We start from the raw sequence: 20,175 nt of genomic DNA, 5'->3' as shown, positions 1-20,175 counted from the left end.
GGGTCTTTTTTGAGATAGGGTCTCTTTATGCAGTTCAGGCTGGCCTTGAGTCTCTCTGTAGCCTATGTTGATCTCCAACTCATAACGATCCTCCTGCCTAAGCCTCCTGAGTGCTGGGATTACAGGTATGAGCCACCATGCCCAGCTATTTCCATTTTTTTCACTATTATAAACACAAATCATGTACTACTAAATATTTGTGTAAATGTTTCCGTATGATTTTTTTTTCTTTGTAGTGCTGGGGATTAAACTCATGGTCTTGCACATGCTAACCGCGTGACTTATTCTCTCAGTGCTTCTGTATAGTAAACACTAAAGGTTAAAAGATATGGGCATTGCTAGGTGTGGTGGCACATGCCTGTAATCCTAGTTAACTGTGAGGCTGAAAAGTGGATCATAAAGTTGAGGCCAGACCTTGTCTCAAGCAATAAAAAGGGCACAGGATGCAGCTCAGTGCTCCCTGGTTCAATCCTTAGTACCATTAAAAAAAAAAAAAAAAAAAAAAGAAAGAAAGAAATGAGCATTTAAAGATTCAATATGTATTTCTAAACTGTATCCCCCAAAATTTAATACTAATGTATGCTTCCAGGAACAAAATTCAGAACTGCTTTTAGTGATCTGGTAATTAATTGCTAATTTTCCTACTCTAAAGCAGATGCTATAATTAAAGAGTTAATGACACACTTAATTCAGGTCTTAAATTAAGACACATTTTAACTGTGGAAGAATGGCTAACTAAACTGTAACAGTGTTTCTAAAAGGAGACTCCAAGGTTCAGTGGGAATACTGAGGGAAGGAATAACTGGGATGGACTGTGAGGCCGGAGTGATTAAGGGTGGGAAGACAGGAACAGGTGAATAGAATCTTGAAAGAGGCTGGGTAGGGTGGCAGAGGAGGAGGCGTGCGCCAACCACTGGAAACAGACCACGAGAAGCTGTGGAAGCATGGGGAGAACTGCAAACATTTCTACAGCAGTGAAATAAGCTATAGAGCAAAAGCATCACACTTTAAAAATTTTTTTCTTCTAATTTTATCTTTAACATCATACAAATTTCCTCAGGTATTTAAAAATACATCTCCAGGGGCTGGGGATTTAGCTCAGCGGTGTAAGTACCTGCCTTGCAAGCAGGCGGTCCTGAGTTTGATCCCCGGTACCGATAAAAAGGAAAAAGACAAAAATAAATAAAAAATAAACAAACAAATAAATAAAGTTATTTACCAATAAAAAAATAAATAAAAAAATAAATAAAAATACATGTCCAAACAAAAGCATTTAAAAAGTCAGAAACCTATTTTTATAATATACTCTAATATTTGAACTACTGAGTTATTGGAGAAAAGGATTAATGAGTATCTAAGATTTAGCAATTCAAATATCAATAAATAGTCTTTCCTTATTCTTGGGGGATATGTTAAGACCCCCAATGATCCCAGCACTACCAAAAAGAAAACAAAAACCACAACCCCCCCCCCCAAAAACTCAGCAGATGAAACCACAGTCACGGCAAACCCTATATATACTGTATCTTTTCCTATACATATATGCTTATGATAAAGTTTAATTTGTATATTACCCACAATAAAAGTTTAACAGCAATAGCTAGTAATAAAGTGGAACAATTATAAACATGTAATACAGTTAAACTTTGGAATTATTAGCTGGGCATGGTGGTATACGCCTATAACTCCATACTAGGGAGGCTGAGGCAGGAAGATCGTCACGACTGAGGCCAGCCAGGGGAACATAGTGAGTTCAAGGTCAGCCTGGACTATGTAGCAAGACCCTGTTTCACAACAAAACAATAAACAAACACTCTGAATTATTTATTTATAGAATTTTCTGTTTAATATTTTCAGACCATGGTTAGTTGTAGGTAACTAAAGCAGCAGAGAGAAAAAACCATGGGCTAAGGGACAGATACTATATAGCAGGAAAGTAAGCTATTGGTTTCAATGAAACTAAAATAAAGCCTTCTAGATTAATAAACACAACTAGAAAAACTATGTAAGTATGAGTAGAAATTCAAATAGGAAAAGACTTACTGTCAACATGTTTGTGTCTAACTCCGGAGGATCAATCAATCTAGCCACTGACTCCATAAACACAAAAAAAGCTATTACTATTAGAAAAAGTCCATTAATGAATCCAGAGAGAATTTCTATTCGGCCATACCTAAGAACACAGTAATTTTAGAAAAAGAAAGTAAGTACTTTATACTTTAGTATAAACATCACTATTTTACAAATGAAGAAACAAGTCCAGAATTTCACATGACTAATAATAGAAAATTACTAATACTTAAATATCATATTAATGTGAAAAGTCCTTCCACACATATAGATATATAAAATTTTACATATTCAGTCTTTTTTCCAAAATTCTTTTCTAATTCTTAGCAAGAATTTATTTATCTTCATTAAACCTTTGCTGTGCTCTGCATCTGTCATGGAACATAGATTTTTGTTTTGTACCAAAATTATTTGTACTTTTGGTTCACCTAACATTAAAGAAATATTAGAGTGTGCTCACTTTGGCAGCACATATACTAACATTGAACGATACAGAGAAGATTAGCATGGCCCCTGCACAAGGAGGACACGCAAATTTGTGAGGTGTTCTATATTAAAAAAAAAAAAAAATTAGAGTATAAGAGTCAAATCTATTAATATAGTGTTCTTACCAATATATATATATATTTTTTTTTAATTTTTTTTTTTTTGTCTTTTTCCTTTTTATCGGTACCAGGGATTGAACTCACAACTGCCTGCTTGCAAGGCAGGCACTTATGCCGCTGAGCTAAATCTCCAGCCCTTTACCAAAATATTTTGCACAAAAGATTTTTTTGTCTTTTTGAGACAGGGCCTCATTATGCAGTTCAGGCTGGCCTTGAACTCACTTTGTAGCCCAGGCTGGTCTCGAACTCTCAAGATCCTCCTGCCTCACCCTCCTCAGGGTTGGGATTACATGCATGCACCACCATGTCCAGCAAAAGATTCTAATATTACTGTATTTAATAAGCATTTTTATGTACAGCCCCTTCAAATTCTGAACATTCTTTTTAACAAAAACAACCATGTATTTTCCATTTCCTAAACAAAACAAACACAAAAAACACAAACAACATACCCACCATGACCAAAGATCTTAAGGCTTTAATTGTTCTATTTTGCTTTTTGCCCATGAAAAGAATTTGCCAGAGAGTTTAGTTTACTATCAGTCAGTATTTATAAAATGCTTAGTTCATATTCTCTTATCTACTTCAAACTAAAGAAAAATGAAGATCTGAAAATTATCTCCATTAAAAGTAGCATTTTTATCCCCTTACTTGGAATTTGTACCCTGATTTGTCTCATTGTACCATGTTATCTTGATAGCCAAATACCTACCCATAGGAGAAAATCCGAGTTGCTTTCCATCGACTCATCAGAGCAGCAAAAAGTCCCATGACTAAAGCAGAGCAATCAAAAAGCATGTGGAATCCATCTGAGATCAGACCCAGACTATTGGTCAACACACCATAGAATAATTCCACAAAGGTAAAGAGCTAAAAAATGTTTAAAAACAATTATTAGAGGAGTATATTAGGAAATACAACAGAGATTTAAGATTTATCAGAATTTAATCATGAGGATTTTAACCTTTCATTAATCTTCTTGGAAGATCTGTTTAAAATCTGCTTCTTTAGTTAACTGCCACTTATGCTAGAAACCTCATTTTATATAAACTGTAAAAAACTATGCTAAATTAGATATATTCATTTTACAAGCTATTTGAAAGGAGGCATGGTAATTTAACTTATATCTGCAAAAATCAATACACAAGGCTGTAAAATGTTAGCGATCAGTGGTCTGTAGTGACATCCTGTCAGGCGATAAAATATCTGAGAAACTACTTGATTTATGGATTCAAAACATCATACTAAATGCTTCCATAATATCTTATTTACTTAAGTAGTCTGGATATGGTCCTGTGAGCCTAAACTACTTAGAGAAAATATAAATCTCAACCCATCTCTAGTTATCAGAAATTGTGAAGTACTAAAATGATACCATTATGTCAAAATTAAAATATTTATTAAAATTAAAATTATAAGACATGCCACTAATAATTAAAAATCTTACCAGATTCAAGCACAAGAAGTAAAAGATTTGCCTAGAGTCACTTTCCTCAAGAATCTGTTTTAGTGATTCCTTAATAAACCTAGGGATTGACTGAGAGCTATGCTGAAAAGCATCACCCATGAAGTTATAAAGAGGTGTTCCTTTAGGAGAATATCCAATAAGGGTACCTTTCTGTCCTCTCTTAGAGGGAGATGATAAGATGTTGGCAGCTACAAAAAGAAGAGAAGTATATTACAGAAGTTTTAAAAAGGTAAAGCTACCCAAAATCAACACAGTAACTACCAGCAAGCAATGAAATGCAAGGGCTGAACAATTTCCAAAACTGAGTAAATGATTTGAACATCATAATCATAAAAAGGAATTTGATAAATAAAATCAAAAAAAGGGGGAAATGCTTACATAAAATGAAGAACACAGCACTCACGACCACTCCTCCAGACAGGACGTGCTCTGTGCTCTCCTGGTGTGTGGCTCTGTTCATAGCCCTAAGCTGGTCTGTTATTGGGTGTGTCCAAAAATTTCCAAAAAGCAGAGCACTAATGAATATGGGAAAGGATCCACAGCGGGCATATTTGGAAACCTCCATTTTGACTGAACAAATAGAATCCACATAGAAATCCAGGATCATAACAAAAAAGATAACCGTTGTGAAAGGCATAATGAGAGAAAACCAAGACCCAACTTTACTCTAGAAATTAAAAACAAACAGAAACTGGTCAATATATATACATGTATATATAAAGTTCACACTTTGTAAGATGTTTTTGTTTTATGTATTAACCAACATTCTCATGATTCATAAAATGCTAACATATAAGAAAAACAAGATATTGGTACATTTCTCCACTACTTCCTAAAGTATTTAAAAGAAAGTACTGTTGAATAATTTTATAAATACGAAGTGATCTAGAATCTCTGAGCCTAAGACTGACTTTTCTTCACCTAATTCTTTGGGCCACAGGAATATAAAAAAATACATTATCATAGTAATATTTGACTTGTGTTCATTATAAAAAATAAAATTAGCTCCAAATTACAAAGGAAAAGCAAAGATACTTTTAGTCACTTCCAATCACAATGTAAAAGAAAATGCAATGTACTGAACAGAACAGTGGTGGTGCATACCTCTAATTCTAGCACTTGAAAGAATGAGGCAGAAGGATCCCTAAGTTCCAGGCCAGCCTGGACTACACAGTAAGTTTAAGGCCAGTCTGAACTACAAAGCAAGAGTGTCTCAAAACAAACAAATAGACCCCCACAACAAAACCACCAAAACAAATAGAAATTTGTAAGTAACAGTAATTTGTTTCACTTACTACCAATACATTCTTGCTCTTACCTCAGTTGTCACAGAAAGAACGATGACCCATGGGAACAAAAGAAGCACAGAAACAAGTTGAGATAAAGCCTGAAGCCGTTTGGCTCCACCAATATCTATAGAGAGCTTTCTGGAAGCTGTATGAAAACCAACATTACAGCACAAAGCCAGAACTAGCAACAGTACTCCACCCTGTAAGTAAAATGAAGTAAGTCTCATCAGAAACACAGACAATATTTAATCCTTAAATATATATTTGAAGAAGTGGAACTGATGTGGTTTTTTTTTCACATTCTCAATTATTTAACTACTTAAGTCACAAGGTATATTAAAATTACTGGTAGCTTATTTTACTTAATTAAAAAAAGTTGCTTTTTGGGCCAAGGCTCCAACCCAGAGCCTTGCTGATGGTAGACAAAAGGGCTACTACTGAGCTGTGCACCCTAGTAATTTCAATGCACCTACCCAGCTGTGGTGCTCACCTATCTTCCCAGCAAATGGCAAGAGAATCTCCATGAGTTTGAGGCCTGCCTGGGCTACAAAGTGAGTTCAAAGTCAACCTGAACTACTAAGACCCTCTCTCAAAACAATGTCATAGTTGCTGCTACTTTTCAGAATCTTTTGATCATGTTAGCAACAAAGAACATACCTTGTGATCTGCTACACCTAAGAAGGCAATTGCTGTATAAAGCATGTGAGTTAGAGCACTGTCATGATGTCCTTCAGCTAAGGAAATTACAGTAAAGGAAAAAATTCCAAACATTAACTCTGTGAAGCTTAAAGTCCTCTTGAAATTTTGGGTGCATTATTTTGGCTTGCTTGCAGACTAGTACTCCAAAACTGAATACCTTAAATAACAATGTTTTTCTTAAAAACAAGCCCAAGTAATCTAAAATTTAATTCTGACAAATAATTTGTAAGTTGGAATGCCTCCAAAATAAGTATTGTAATGGTAAGATACACTGGCTAAATTTTAGTACTTCACCTCCAAAAGACACACACGTTACACAACAAAGACAAGTGCAAGGCATATCTCTGAACCACTCCTGTCCAACAGAATGAAGGTCGTACTCTTAGGCTAACATAAAGTCAGTTTTTTTTTTTTAAAGACAGGTTCTTACTATGTTCTCACTATGCACTCCAGGCTGGCCTCAGACTTATGGGGATCCTCCTGTCTCAACCTCCCAAGTGCTGTGATTACGGGTATGTACCACCACACTTGGCCAGTAAAATCAGTCTTGGACTTGTCATCTAAGTCACTAACTACATATGTACCAGCAAAGCAAGCAGCAAGTAAAAGTGGGTGGGTGAGGAATACAGATAATATCACAAGCAACCTGTAGCTTCATTGAAGTCATGCTTCCCTCCCTCATTGTGACAATTATTTATTATTTTACTAATAAGCTTTTAGGGCAATCACATCAGTAGCCAGAAAAGCCTAAATGGGTATTCTGAATTCTCATGATTAGAGTGGGCAATGACATTTAGATAGGAAATAAGGCATAAAGTCGGTAAATGTATTTGACCAGAGAGGTGGATTTATGTAAGAGATGACTGGAGGCTGAGCTGGCAGCAATAATTTACAGCAAGAAAGTGAAAATCAGATGCAAACTGAAATGTTGGTATTATAGCACCAGGGTATTCTAAAATATCCTTTAAAGTATGAATTTCTGAACTTTTGGGTACTGTTAGAAAATACTGAATGCTTTAAAACATGTAACAGAATGAAACTATTCATTATATGAATAATGAAGATGTCTACATTAATCTATGAGGTTCCATTCATGACTGATCAGTTTAGTTCATTCATCTCTTCTTCCCCATTCTGCAGTCTTCTATTATTCTGCAAATTTTTATACAACTCCCATCTGCTGCAAAAGGATACGGTGCTCAGCCATTTTAGCCATGAGATCATCATTGTCAAAAAGCAATAAACAGATTACAGCAATAATGAAAAAAGCCGCTCCCCTGGTCTGAAAAGGAAAAAAAAATACAAGGATAGTGTTTTCAAGGGTTGATTCTTAATATAACAACTACACAAATGCTAAAGAAAAACAGTACAAAAATTTAAATAAAAATGACATTGAAGTCTTTATATATTTATAGTACTAATCGTAAGATATAAAAATAAAGTGATTCAAAAAAATTTGTAGAATATTTAAGACACCTACTACTGACAACCTTTTTTTTTTTTTTTTTTGTCTTTTTCGTTTTTATCGGTACCGGGGATCGAACTCACGACCGCCTGCTTGCAAGGCAGGGACTTATGCCGCTGAGCTAAACCCCCAGCCCCACTACTGACAACTTAAACTATTTCCTTGTTAATATGGCTAAGCAAACTAATATGAACAAATTATTAATGTTTATGGAATTAATCTTCTTAAATGTTACTTTAAATCTGGTTGAAAAGTCCCAACTAATAGGACTTTATTATACTGTATAACTTACAAGGGATAGAGGCCATTATAGTTTCTACTCATTCTAAGGAAAAAGAAATCACAAGACCATGCTAAGAAAATTAGAAAAGTCATTAAAGTTGTAAATCTCTTAAACTGTTAAGTTTTTAAAATTTATGTTCTCAATTTAGGGAAAGAATTTTGATAAAATTATAGAAAGGACATATTACTCTCATTTATGTAAATACTTTAGAAAGTTACTAGGTATAAAAAATCTAAACTATTAGTACTATATATTTTATATTTATGAATTTACAGATACTTTCCTTATAATATATATACTTATAATACTATTTATATTATGCTCCATATATTTACATGTAAGTACATTATAAATATACTGGGTTGGGCAAGGTGGCACACACTTGTAATCCTAGCACTTGGGAAGCTGAGACAGGATGGTTGCTGTGAGTTTGAGGCCAGCCTAGGCAACATAAGGGAATTCAAGGTCAGCCTGCACTATATGGTGAGACCCTATCTCAGAAAACCGAAAGACCACTAAAACAGAGATAATAATCCCTTACTAACAGAGAAGGTAACTGAGAGTTGTGCAGTGCTTCAGAATTACAGAAAAAAAATTACAAGAGTTCTAGAAAGATCTTTGATTTATTACTGAAAGGTTCTGGAAGATCTATACTCATACCTGATCATTAGCGCTGTCAAACTTTTTTTTATTGCTTCGAATTTGTATTTTCTAAATGTATTTTTATTCCTGCATATTAACTTTCCAAGATACTAAATTTCAATGTGGCACATTTTCATACATGCATATAACATAATTTGATCATATCCACTCGATCCCCATTGCCCTGTTGCGGTGACACATAAACCTATACATACCCAATTGTATGTGAAATTGGTGTAATCTGAACAAGGTCTATGGAGTGTACTGATGTCAATTTCCTAGTGTTAAGTGTGTACTTTTGTTGGATAAGAAATTATCTTTGGGGGAAACTGAGTGAAAGATACACTGATTTTTGCAATGTTCAAGGAATTTATAATCATTTTAAAATAAAAATTAAAAAGATGAAAAATGTTTCTGTAAAAAAAATGTAGAATAGTATAAAATGCCCCTGCATTATTATACAATGGTAAAAGATAAGATTTTTTGCTTTGGATAATATTTTACAACTACGGTTTTCATTTCCAAATCACTGATAATGGAAAATTTTACCTTTGCTGGTCCTCCTCCAGAACTAGTGAACAAAACACTGAGTAATGAGATAACAACAATGTCACTGTGTTCAAATAACAGCAGAGTCCTATAAGATAAAACATAATTTATGAAATATATCTCATCTTTATTATGAACAGTGAATTCACCTAGAATAAAAGTATTTCCCTTGGTTTCACAAAAATTGTGAGAAAATTAAATAGGTTCAATTATCTTAGAAAATATTTTGGTATTATTTACTTTAGAGAAGGTGAAATTAAAAATACTCAAAAATATTACTCGTAGGATTATATTACACAGAAAACACTTAAAAGATCGCTCATATCAGCTTTGCTTATTGTGAGCCAAAATGAGAAACAACTTATACATCTACTAAGAGAATAAATGATATAGGTTGGAATATTTCCACAGAATAGACTATTACAAAGCAGTATAAAGCAGGGCCGGGGGTTTAGCTCAGCGGGTGTGTGCCTGCTAGGCAAACGCAAAGCTGTGAATTTGATCCCCGGCCAAAAAAAAAAAAAAAAAAAAAGTAACAATGAAAGAAATTTTATGAACACACAAAAATACTGAATTTTGTACTGACATTAATTTTTTGTGGTGCTGGGGATCAAAAGGGCATTTGTGAGCACTCTACCACTGAGTTAGGTTCCTAGTCCCCCCACTTTTTGGAGACAAGATCTTACTAAGTTATGTGTTGAACCCCTGAAGTCAATTGATCTGCCTCAGTCTCCCAAGTAGGTGGGACAAGCGTGTGCAATGGCACCCAGATCTGAAAAGAGTGTTTTAAAAGGTAAATTTACACATAGATAATATTTTAAAAAGACTACTATAAGCTTGTGTGGTGGCACACACCTGTAATCCCAGTACTTGGGTGGCTGTGGCAGTACTGCTACCACTTGGAGGCCAGCCTGGGCTACATAGTGAATTTAAGGCCAGCCTTGAACTACAATATCAAGACACTGCCTGGAAAAGCAAAACTGAACAAAAACTCAAAAAAAATCCCAAACCAAACCACCAAATAAATAACTCATTATAAAAACGAATACCTATATACTAGATGTATCAAATGCGCAAATCTCAAACTTAACACACAGTGGGAAAAGTATATTATAGAAAAATACATGCAAGTTCCAGGAATATAGCTTAGTGGCATAAAGCGCTTGCCTGGCAAGTGCAAGGTTCTGAACTGGTACAAAAAACAAAAGTACATGCATTATAATTCCACTAAAATAAAAAACTTGCCACAGTAAACACTAAAAAGAAAAACATAAAACTCTATAAAGACAATAAAAAAGAATGAAAAACCAGACAGTGGTTATATCCAAAGGCAGGGAAGAGGTGGCAGACATAGAAGGCTCACAGGGTTTCAAAGGTATTTGTAAGGTTTATTTTTATTTCTTTATTTTTGTTTTTTTGAAACACAGGGTCTTGCACGTAGTTCAGGCTGGCCTGCAACTCATGGTGATCCTCCTGTTACAGCCTCCCAAGTGCTGGGATTACAGATGTGCACCACCATGCCTGGTGGTTTTATTTTGGTGGTTTAATGTCACATAACATTGATGTTCATTTTATTATTTTTTCAAACATCTTTATACCTATATTTATTTATTCTTATGTATGTATTTCTTTGAAAAAATTAAACATCACAAGCCAAAAGGAAGCTTATGGGATCTGAACAGTAATAGATTTACATCTGCTTATTAAATATATTTTCATTTTTCTCATTAACCAAAAAACTATAATGACAATGCATTGATGACAACTTAAGAAAACAAATATATCAACAGTATTACCTGACCCAGAACTCCTGAGATCTGGCCATGGTGGGACTCAGGCAGCTTATTCACCCGCCCTCTTTGTAAGCGCCTGGGGCATGGGCCAGGAGACCCAGAACTCCTGAGATCCAGCCATGGTGGGACTCAGGCAGCTTATTCACCCGCCCTCTTAGTAAGAGCCTGCAGCGTGGGCCTGGAGGAGAACCATTACCTGTGAGCCTACTGCCACACAGGCTGACAATCAAGCACCCTTTCTCCGCGTCCCCCCCATAGCTACTGGGGATAGATGTCTCAGCATCTCTTGGGAGGATGACCATATGCAGTATAGCAAATATGGGGGATTTCCTTCTATCTTCTGTTTGAAGGCATAGGTTGTTTTTACTGTTTTGTTTTATTTCTTTTGCTCTATTCAGTATTCTCAATTGGTTTTATAATGTTCTATTTTTGGTTTGATTTTGCTATAACTAATTGACTGGACAACTATTGTGAACTTAAAGAGATACACCATAGTACATATTACTACTATCCCAGTATCCTACTGTGAAATCCTGTACCAATTTCACTGCATTGTCTCGATTAGCTTTGTTCTGTCTTGTGCTGTTGCATTTTTACTACTTTCAAACTAAAATTAAAAAACAAAACAAAACAAAACAAAACAGTATTACCTAAAATAAGGTAAATTACGAAGTGTCCAAGAAGCATTTTGTTTTGTTTATGCAGTATGGAAGACTAAACCCAAGACACTCTACCACTCAGCTCTATCCCCAGACCTTTTTATTTTGAGACAGTTTCACTAAGTCACCAAGAATGGCCTCAAACTTGTGACTCTCTTGCCTGACTTCCAAGGATTACAGATGTTCACCACACCTGGCCACTACAGAAGTCTTTCTTATCATGGAACTACATGATGGTTTCAGTGAAAGACTGACAGGAGCAGCACTGTAAAGGTGAGAAGCAGATGACTAAGTAAGGAGCCAAGGAAGAATTTAAGAATTTACTTCCTTCCCTATCCTAATACATAGGAACAGTGATCAGTAACATGAACTAAAGCATAAATTTGTAAGTGAGAAACTTAAAACTGTGCAGATGCTAAGAAACAGCAGTACTCAATTACATGCAGGCATAAATTGAGAAAAGCTTTACCCCAGCCTGAGTCAGCTTTCCCAACCCTCCAGAATGCTGCTGCTATAGTTGACAGGGACAGGTACCTGCATTTATACATACTCTGCACCTGCCAAAGCACAGGACAAACAAGCCAATGGAACTCGATGGCCATGAGAGGGAAAAGAACTTTTCACAAGGCATTTCCCAACCACCACTTTCTATCATGCCCATTCCACTGTTCTGAGTGAAGACCTTTAAAACTCCTTTCATGATGTTTACACAATGTTCTTTACATTTTATATAAAAACATCATGTGCTTTAAGCATCCTTTAAGATGTGTGGGGGTTGGTGGCACATGTCTGCAAGCCCAGCACTTACAAGGTTGAGGTGGAAGGAACACTGAGTTCGAGGTCAGCATGAACTACATAGTGAGACCCTGTCTCAAAAAGCAAAACCAAACCAAAAAAACCAAAAAAGTCTTCATTTTAGTCTTTTAAAATTTACTTTTTTGGTACATGTCTATAGTACATTACAATTGCATTCACTGTGGGCAGTTGGTACATGTATGTAACACACCTTGATACTTTTTTAGGTCTCTTTCCTTTCCTCCTTTATTTTACTTTTTACCTTGCTTCAGATTCCCTCGTTATAATGGCAATTTTTTTTTTTTTTACCCACAAAGTAAAACCTTTCAGGAAACAGAGGAAAAAAGCATACTTATCACAGGTTCACATGTTGTATTTCCTGTTAAGTGGCCCTTAAGCATTTCCTCACTAAACTGGCCCATGTGTGCAAAAAGATTATATACAGATCTAGGGGAATAGGAAGTGAGAGTCTAATCAACCTACCACACTGTTACATAATGATGACTGACATCTGTTCACAAGCATATTTGCACAACGGGGCAAAAACAAATGCTTTTAAAGATTTGGTCTCCTTTCATTTTATTTATACCATTTCAGACCCTTTAACTACTAAATCAGCTGCTACAATGGATCACTGATAAGTCAGTTAAAAAGCCACTTATGCTACAAATTTTCTGAAACTCTTAGGATTCCTAATTACTAAAATGTTGTGACATAATAAGTACATTAGTGGTATCACTGAGAATTAGTTCATAAACTAAATAGGTTTTGTTATTGGCTATCTCTGTTGAGTCCTATCTAATACTACAGAAATGACAGAAGCATTTGTATAATATGTGACATAAAACAAAATATATGACATAGAACAAAATTACTGTCCACAATGAAGAAATATAAACATTCAAAATATGCTTTTTTATTTACCTTAGTGGTCCACAAAGAGTAAGGCCAAAAAACCACAAGAGTGAAATGATACACCCAGCAACTGCATGTTTAAATATTTTGATCCACTACAAATGAAAATAAAAAATCAAGTTTCAGTCACAAATCTTTTACTAAGTATCTCAATCTTAAAATGAACAGAGGAAGATGATAATGTATCACATATATTTTAAAGAGTAATTAAATAGAAAAACACCTATATTACTTGATGAATTCTAGAATTGCAAGACAAACTTTCATGTTGTCTGTTTCTAAATTTTGAAATCTTTTTCTACAGAGTATATTTTCCTACAGTGTATATTTCCTGTTTTCTCGGTTATCAGTAGTGTCTAGGAATACCTAATATTTAGTCCTTAAAAGTTTTTCCATTAGGAAAATTATTGTTCCAATTATTTGGAAATGTAAACGTACAATCGGGTTTAAAATATTAATTCTATTTTTAAAATATCCTTTATCTCTAAAACAGAAGTTCTTAAATTTATCATCTAATGAAGAAACCCTACCACACTACAGGTTTCTAAATCTTTCCATAAAGCATCACGCAGCAAGCATAAATGCTGCAGCACAACACACACAGGGTGAAGAGATCATGTAGACAGCCAGGCATGGTGGCTCACGCCTGTAATCCAGCACTCGGGGGGGCTGAAGTGGGAGGATTGTTTCCAGTTTGAGACCAGCCAGGGCTACAAAGTGAGCTCAAGGCCAGCCTGAACTGCATAGCGAGACCCTGTCTCAAAAAAGACAAAAAAAGAGATCATGTAGAATTTGGGGCATTCCTGGTATGATGCTGGAAACTCAGCATTGACGACAAAGATGATGCAAGTGATGCACCGACTGCAGCCTTCCATGTCAGGTACTGTTGTAAAGACTTTAGATGCAGACATTCATTATCCCTCACATTTCCGTTAGACCGTTGTTATTATTTCTATCTTATAGGTGAGCAAATTAAGGCAGAAGAAAATTAAGTAACTTGTTCAAAATAGTAAGATAGAGCATGAATCAATTTGTCTGACTCACATAGCCTCACATTTAACCCCACCTGCTTCCCAGTGACTTTATACTCTACTGGGGTCATAGGCAGCCCCATGCTGAATTTGTGCATCTTGTACTATGAGGAGCCTCTATTAAAACAGCTGCATATATGCTTTTACACTTTTTTCTTTTTTACCCTCTTCTGCTTTTTAAAACATCCCATTATCTTGGAATTTTATTTTATTTTTTGTTTGTTTTTTCGAGACAGGGTCTCACTATGTAGTTCAGGCTGGCCTTGAACTTGGGGTGATCCTCTTGCCTTCGCCTCCCAATGCTGGAATTATAGACAACAGCCACCACAGTTGGCCTATGTTGGCATTTTATACTTTATTCTTGAAGTCTCAATTCAGAAAACACAAGTCAAAAACAAGTGGACTCTGGAAATTTTCTGCTGTCCATTTAAACAATTCCTTAAGTATTCTCAATCAACAAGTGAGCACTGTAATTCTGGTCCACTGAATGGGAAGCTAGTAAGAATAAATGATCCTGAGAAAACCTCACCTGGTGTTTGGTAATAGGCTTCCCAGAAGAAAATGGCTTTTGAAACAAAACCATAAAAAATGCAGTCCTGTAAATAATGAAACAATAGGATTAATATTAAGCAATGTAAAATACAAGATGTGATTTTCTTTTTTTTTGTCCTTTTGAGACAGGGTCTTGTTATGCAGTTCAGGCTGTCCTTAGGCTTACTTTGTAGTCCAGGCTGGTCTTGAACTTGCCACAATCCACCTGCCTCAGCCTCCCAAGTGATGGGATTACAGGAGTATACAACCACACTCAGCTAAGATGTGATTTTTTTAAGAAACTTATTTTAAACAAATATACTAGAACTTGAAAGGCAAGCTAGCCTCTAAAGAACAGTATTGGATGGAAAGCCATATTAAATGTAATAAGGTTTTCATAGCAACATCTTAGGGTCTCTCTCTCTTTTTATAAATAGCTTCAAAATCAGTTCACAAGCCCCACATATGAAGATGATTCAATTTTTTTTTTTTTTTTTTTAAGACATAGTCTCCCAATTAAGGCTGGTCTTGAACCACAATAATCCTGCCTCAGCTTTCTGAGTGCTGGGATTACAGGCATGCACCACTACTCAATATTTTTTAAGACCTTGCAACCCTATAACTCCTATCTTCTTAAAATTCATTAATAACAAATCTTGATTCAATATAATACAAGTGAAGGAAGTGCCAATTATATGTCCGTACCTTCCAGATTGCCAGAAAGTTATATAAAAATGTATACAACTGCTTAAAATTTAATAGTCAAGAACCTTTCCCAAATTCCTAAAATTATATTCCCAAGAGTCTTTAATAGATTTTTATTAGAACAGACAATGGTCATCATCAATCTCAAGGCTGGAAATCTCTATTTAGGAAGAATTTCTTAGTACACATAGAATATAACGTTTATACAACATGAGGACCTTGTCTATGTAGGGATTGTATAGGCAACATTGACCAACATAGTTTAATTTAGGAAATCAGGAATACCTATGCTAAGACACAGATAACACTTTATGCCTGCTTAGTGCCTGGAGATTCTTAGGATCCTCAAGATCCTTTCACGGAGTCTGCAAGGTCAACCAATATTTTCCCCCTGACACAGGGTTTTGCCATGTAGCTCCAACTGTCCTGGAATTCACAGCAATCCTCCTACCTCAATCCTACCAGGTACGAGGATTACAGGTATGTTGTCACACAAAGTCAACCAATTTTAATAAGAATACTAAACATCATCTACCTTTTCATTATTCTTCAAGGAATATACTACACAGTGGAGTTTTTCAGAGAATAGATGATATGAGATACTATAACAGACTGCTGAAGCAGACATGAGAATCCAGTTGTCCACTACTAAACCAGATATTGAAAGAACTCTGCACCAGGTGCTGGCAAATGCAGATAGTCCCAGCACTTGGGAGGCTAAGACTGGAAGACTGCAAGTTGAAGCCAGCCTTGGCTACTCAGTAAGTTTAGGGCCAGCCTGAACTACATAGCAAGACCTTGTCTCAAAAACAAAAAAACTTTGCAAAAAATCTCATTAACACAAACTAAAGCAAGTCTGTATTTCTGGCAAGTGAATAAGAATGTAAGAATCTCTTTTCTCACTTGCCTTTAACCTTTTAAAATTATCAAATATGTGTCAGAAGAAATTGCACAAAATATGTAAAGTTTCTTAAAGCTACTGTTAAACAGGATTTCTAAGAAATAAAAAAAAAAACTTCAAGAATCTCTTCCCACATACTCACCCAAGTTTTAATATAAAAATGAACTGAACAATGTGAACAGTTTTTAGGAGATCATATGATTCAAAAAGTCCCACGGCTTTCAAACATTTAGTGAAACAGAGTAACACAGTATACTTTGTTAATCTGAAAAATAGAAGCAGAAACAATTTTTAGTATCACCGATATCACAAAGAACTCAGAAATCCAAGTCATTACAGAAACCATAGAAATACACATAAACAAACATGAAACAATGGTTTTAAAAATTCCAACAACTCACTATAATTCAACATTTTGATACCCAGACCCTTGATTTCAATGTATGTGGAGTAGAGCCTAAAAAAAGCATGAAGCTAAAAATATAACTCTTCCTGGTTTACTGGGCTGCCAAGTCTACTCTGTAATTTTTTTAATTTGTATTTTGATACTGCAGATTAAACCCAAGAAACACTGACTGAGCTACACTGTCAACCTTTCATATTCTATTTTGAGACTGGATCTTGCTAAATTCTTGAACTTGTGTTCCTTTTGTCTCAGGCTCTTGCTCAAGGGGATTATAGGCTGTAGCTACTGGGTGCTTGTTAGCTGCTTTTTAACGGCTACTCCAAACAAACCAGGTGATAAATAAAAAGAAGAAAGGAAACTCTGTGATGAAACTAGAAGACATTAAAATAGGAAGCTGAGGAAAGGTAAACGCCTTAGATTTGCCTCTCCTCTAACATGCTGCGTAACTGCAGTAAGGGTTGCAGTTACAAAGTCTGGTGACAGGACCTACAGAGTCATGAAAAGACTCAGGACCCAGAAGAACCTCAGCATAAGGAGTAGCGAACTGCAGAGGATCCTTAGGAAGAGAATCTTGCGAGTAATCAGATTCCAGATTCCAGCTGTGCAGCTTCTCTACCACTAGTAGAATCCTGAGACTTAGCCTCTGGCCAGGTCTAGACTTAAAGCAGAGGAAAGGAAGGCTGAGGAACTGGACTAAAAAGAAGTTTTTCAGCTGGCCCAGTGGTAGACATCTGTAACTCCGGCTATTTGGGAGGTTGAATTCCAGGCCAGCCCAGGCATTTGCTGAGACCCTGTCTCAAAGTTTAAAAAAGGATGAGAATGTGGCTCAGTGGTAAAGCGTTGGTCTACCATGTGCAAGGCCCTAAGTTCAATTCCCAGTACTAATATAGATAGTACAATTGAGGTTGTATGGCCATCCCTCCACTCACCTAACCTGAGCAATGCCGAAGGGTCAACTTCTGACCCTCATCTAAGGCTTACCACAGGGAGGCACAGATAACCAAAGGCCCCCAAGGTGGGCTGAAAAATTCTAGAATTCTAAAATAGGCCGTATGTGCATCAGATCTGTCTACAAGACCTGCAGTAATCTTTCTTCACTGCAGCTCACTGGGTGGTCATGCATATGGGCTGCAACTTACATACCGTATTACATGAGCACGAATTATTGGGAAGGACATGCATAATAGGCACGGTTGACATGACTCAGCACCCTGTCAGTCATGCTGCCAATCCAAAAACCCCAATGGGAGGCGCCCACTGGCTCTGCAGTGCTAGTTCTTCCCATATGCTTTCACCCTTCACTTCTATTTCCCTTCTAAAGTGTCTCTCATCATTGATTTGATCAAATAGCCCAAAAACCAGGCTTTAATCTCTCAGCAAGGAATGCTTTTAGAAAACCTACCAAATCTCTAATACTTATGAATGAAAAATGTATGTGCTAGAAAAAAACAGGACAGTAACATTGAAAATGTTAAAAAAACATCTCAGAGATTTTCTAGCCCAATTCCTCTCAAGTTTTAGATTAAACAGCCAAAGTAGAGAAAGCTGGGTAGGGTCAAGACCATGTGTGTTTAGCCTGCTTTTTAAATATATCACACAGAAAATCAAAGTTCATTCCAAAGGGTTCTGAGGGGTCTCATAGTCAACTGTTGCCAATTATATACCTATCACCTACAGGGCTGTGCACCCATTCTTCAATACTCGTTGTTCACTATATTCCAGATGCCAAACATGGCCAATGACTACAAAAAGGAAGGCTGATGAGGTAGCTTTATCTAAAGGTTCCTCTCTTTGTGATGAAAGGCGATATATCTGGACTGACTACCCCATCTTATTTTCAGTTTAAAGAGAGAACTTATCAAAAATGTATCTAAAACATTTAATAGAAAATGCTACATCCATTTGATAACATCTAAATATGAAAGCCAACATACTAGTAATGGCAAAAGAGACAAAGAATTTATGGCTCATATGGTACTGCCAGGGACTCTGAACATATACAGTAACAGCAACTTCCCAATTCTTTTTTCTTGTTCGTTTTTAGACAAGGTCTCCTTGTGTATTTCAAGCTGGCCTCGAACTTACAGTGATCCTTCCTGCCTCTGCCTCCTGAGTGCTGGGATTACATGCCTCACTGCGAACAAATAACTAACTAGGGAGGAACATCTTTAAAGTTTGAGATATATATCAAATATTGAGGACTACATAAGAATAACCAAATAAGGAAAGAGGATAGGTCAAAGGACTGAGAGCAGCATATGCAAAATCTAAGCACTGCGCTGGAAAGGGAGCCTGTCAAGACAGTATTCTATTTAAGCTCAGTTTACCAGCTGATACAATGCTGGGAAGTCACCAAGAAAACAGTAAGTTATATCTGTATGTATATCTCTATGTCCATCTGGCTATCTGTAAAATTTGTAGTGCTAGGGAATCAAACCAAGAGGCTCATGCATGTTAGGCAAGCATTCTCCCACTGCGTTACACTTCCAGAGTCAAATTATGTTTAAGTATTTGTTTTAAGAAGGTATAAAATTTTGTTTTAAGAATGTATATAAATTTCTAAATAATTTGTCTAAAATAGTAACAAACCTAACAGGTCTGGCACTTGAATGACAAGATTTAGTCAGATGGAACATTAACTATGTAAATACAGTGAAACCCTTCTCCCCGGTCTTTACCCTAAAACAGTACTCCTTGACAATGCACTACTGTTATCTGACACTTTCTCTATTCTCTTTTTAAATTACACACACACAGAGGTTACAAAAGCAATTCTGGAATACTAATATTTAAAAAGTTGTAAATAAAATTATTCCAAATTTCCTTCTCATAGGTAATCAATTTGGTACACCCTTCCAAAACTCTTTTTTCTCATATTAATATATGTATCTACATATTATTTTGAATCCATTCACACATTTTATAACTGTACTTATTGATACTGTTACATCATTATTAAATTAGAAAAATCAACATCTTAAAGTTAGATTACTTGATATTTATTATAAATTTTTAACAAATGTTTATTGTAAAGCAACTGTACTTCCACTTCATAGTGACAAAACAAAAACAAAATATATCCGTTACAAGAGTGTTAAAATATAAAATAGTGATAAGTCTCACCACAAAATTTACACGGCCTATATACAGAAAATCAGAAAACATTACAAAGAAACATTTTAAGGTGAAATGCTGGAAGATAACAATTTTCCATGAAAATCCTAAAGACCTGAAATCATCAAATCAATTTTGAAAAGGATTATTTGATATTTACGTTCCTAATTAATGACATCTTTTTGGGCTAAAAATGTAACATTGGCTAAGGTCAAGTATTCATATATTAATTAGCAGACACTCCCCAATTCACGT

At 35.7% G+C, this 20,175-nt stretch overlaps 1 protein-coding gene and 1 non-coding gene across 4 annotated transcripts in view; one reads left to right on the top strand and one right to left on the bottom strand.

Annotated features, from left to right (window-relative positions):
• Slc30a5 (solute carrier family 30 member 5) overlaps positions 1-20,175 on the bottom strand; it is a 41,060-nt gene that overhangs the window by 18,460 nt on the left and 2,425 nt on the right. For 2 of the 3 annotated variants that reach the window (XM_063258287.1, XM_003462680.5), the window contains exons 2-12: positions 16,543-16,665; positions 14,793-14,859; positions 13,242-13,327; positions 9,071-9,158; positions 7,326-7,413; positions 6,090-6,166; positions 5,462-5,632; positions 4,522-4,810; positions 4,123-4,331; positions 3,388-3,545; positions 2,044-2,173 (exon numbers count right to left, since the gene is read on the bottom strand). In XM_063258287.1, coding sequence (XP_063114357.1) covers positions 2,044-2,173; positions 3,388-3,545; positions 4,123-4,331; positions 4,522-4,810; positions 5,462-5,632; positions 6,090-6,166; positions 7,326-7,413; positions 9,071-9,158; positions 13,242-13,327; positions 14,793-14,859; positions 16,543-16,665 — 1,486 coding nt within the window. The remainder of the gene's footprint in view (positions 1-2,043; positions 2,174-3,387; positions 3,546-4,122; positions 4,332-4,521; positions 4,811-5,461; positions 5,633-6,089; positions 6,167-7,325; positions 7,414-9,070; positions 9,159-13,241; positions 13,328-14,792; positions 14,860-16,542; positions 16,666-20,175) is intronic. The other variant, XM_013144431.3, reaches the window with a different exon arrangement.
• LOC111754796 (U6 spliceosomal RNA) lies at positions 2,523-2,628 on the top strand. Its single transcript, XR_002789465.1, has one exon. It is a non-coding gene; the product is annotated as a U6 spliceosomal RNA (small nuclear RNA).

This window comes from Cavia porcellus, unplaced genomic scaffold (genome assembly GCF_034190915.1).
Source record: "Cavia porcellus strain 051 isolate PalLab524CR breed Dunkin Hartley unplaced genomic scaffold, mCavPor4.1 scaffold_11, whole genome shotgun sequence".
NCBI lineage: Eukaryota > Metazoa > Chordata > Mammalia > Rodentia > Caviidae > Cavia > Cavia porcellus.
The sequence above is the reverse complement of the archived record's forward strand: the minus strand, read 5'-3'. Positions and strand labels throughout refer to the sequence as shown.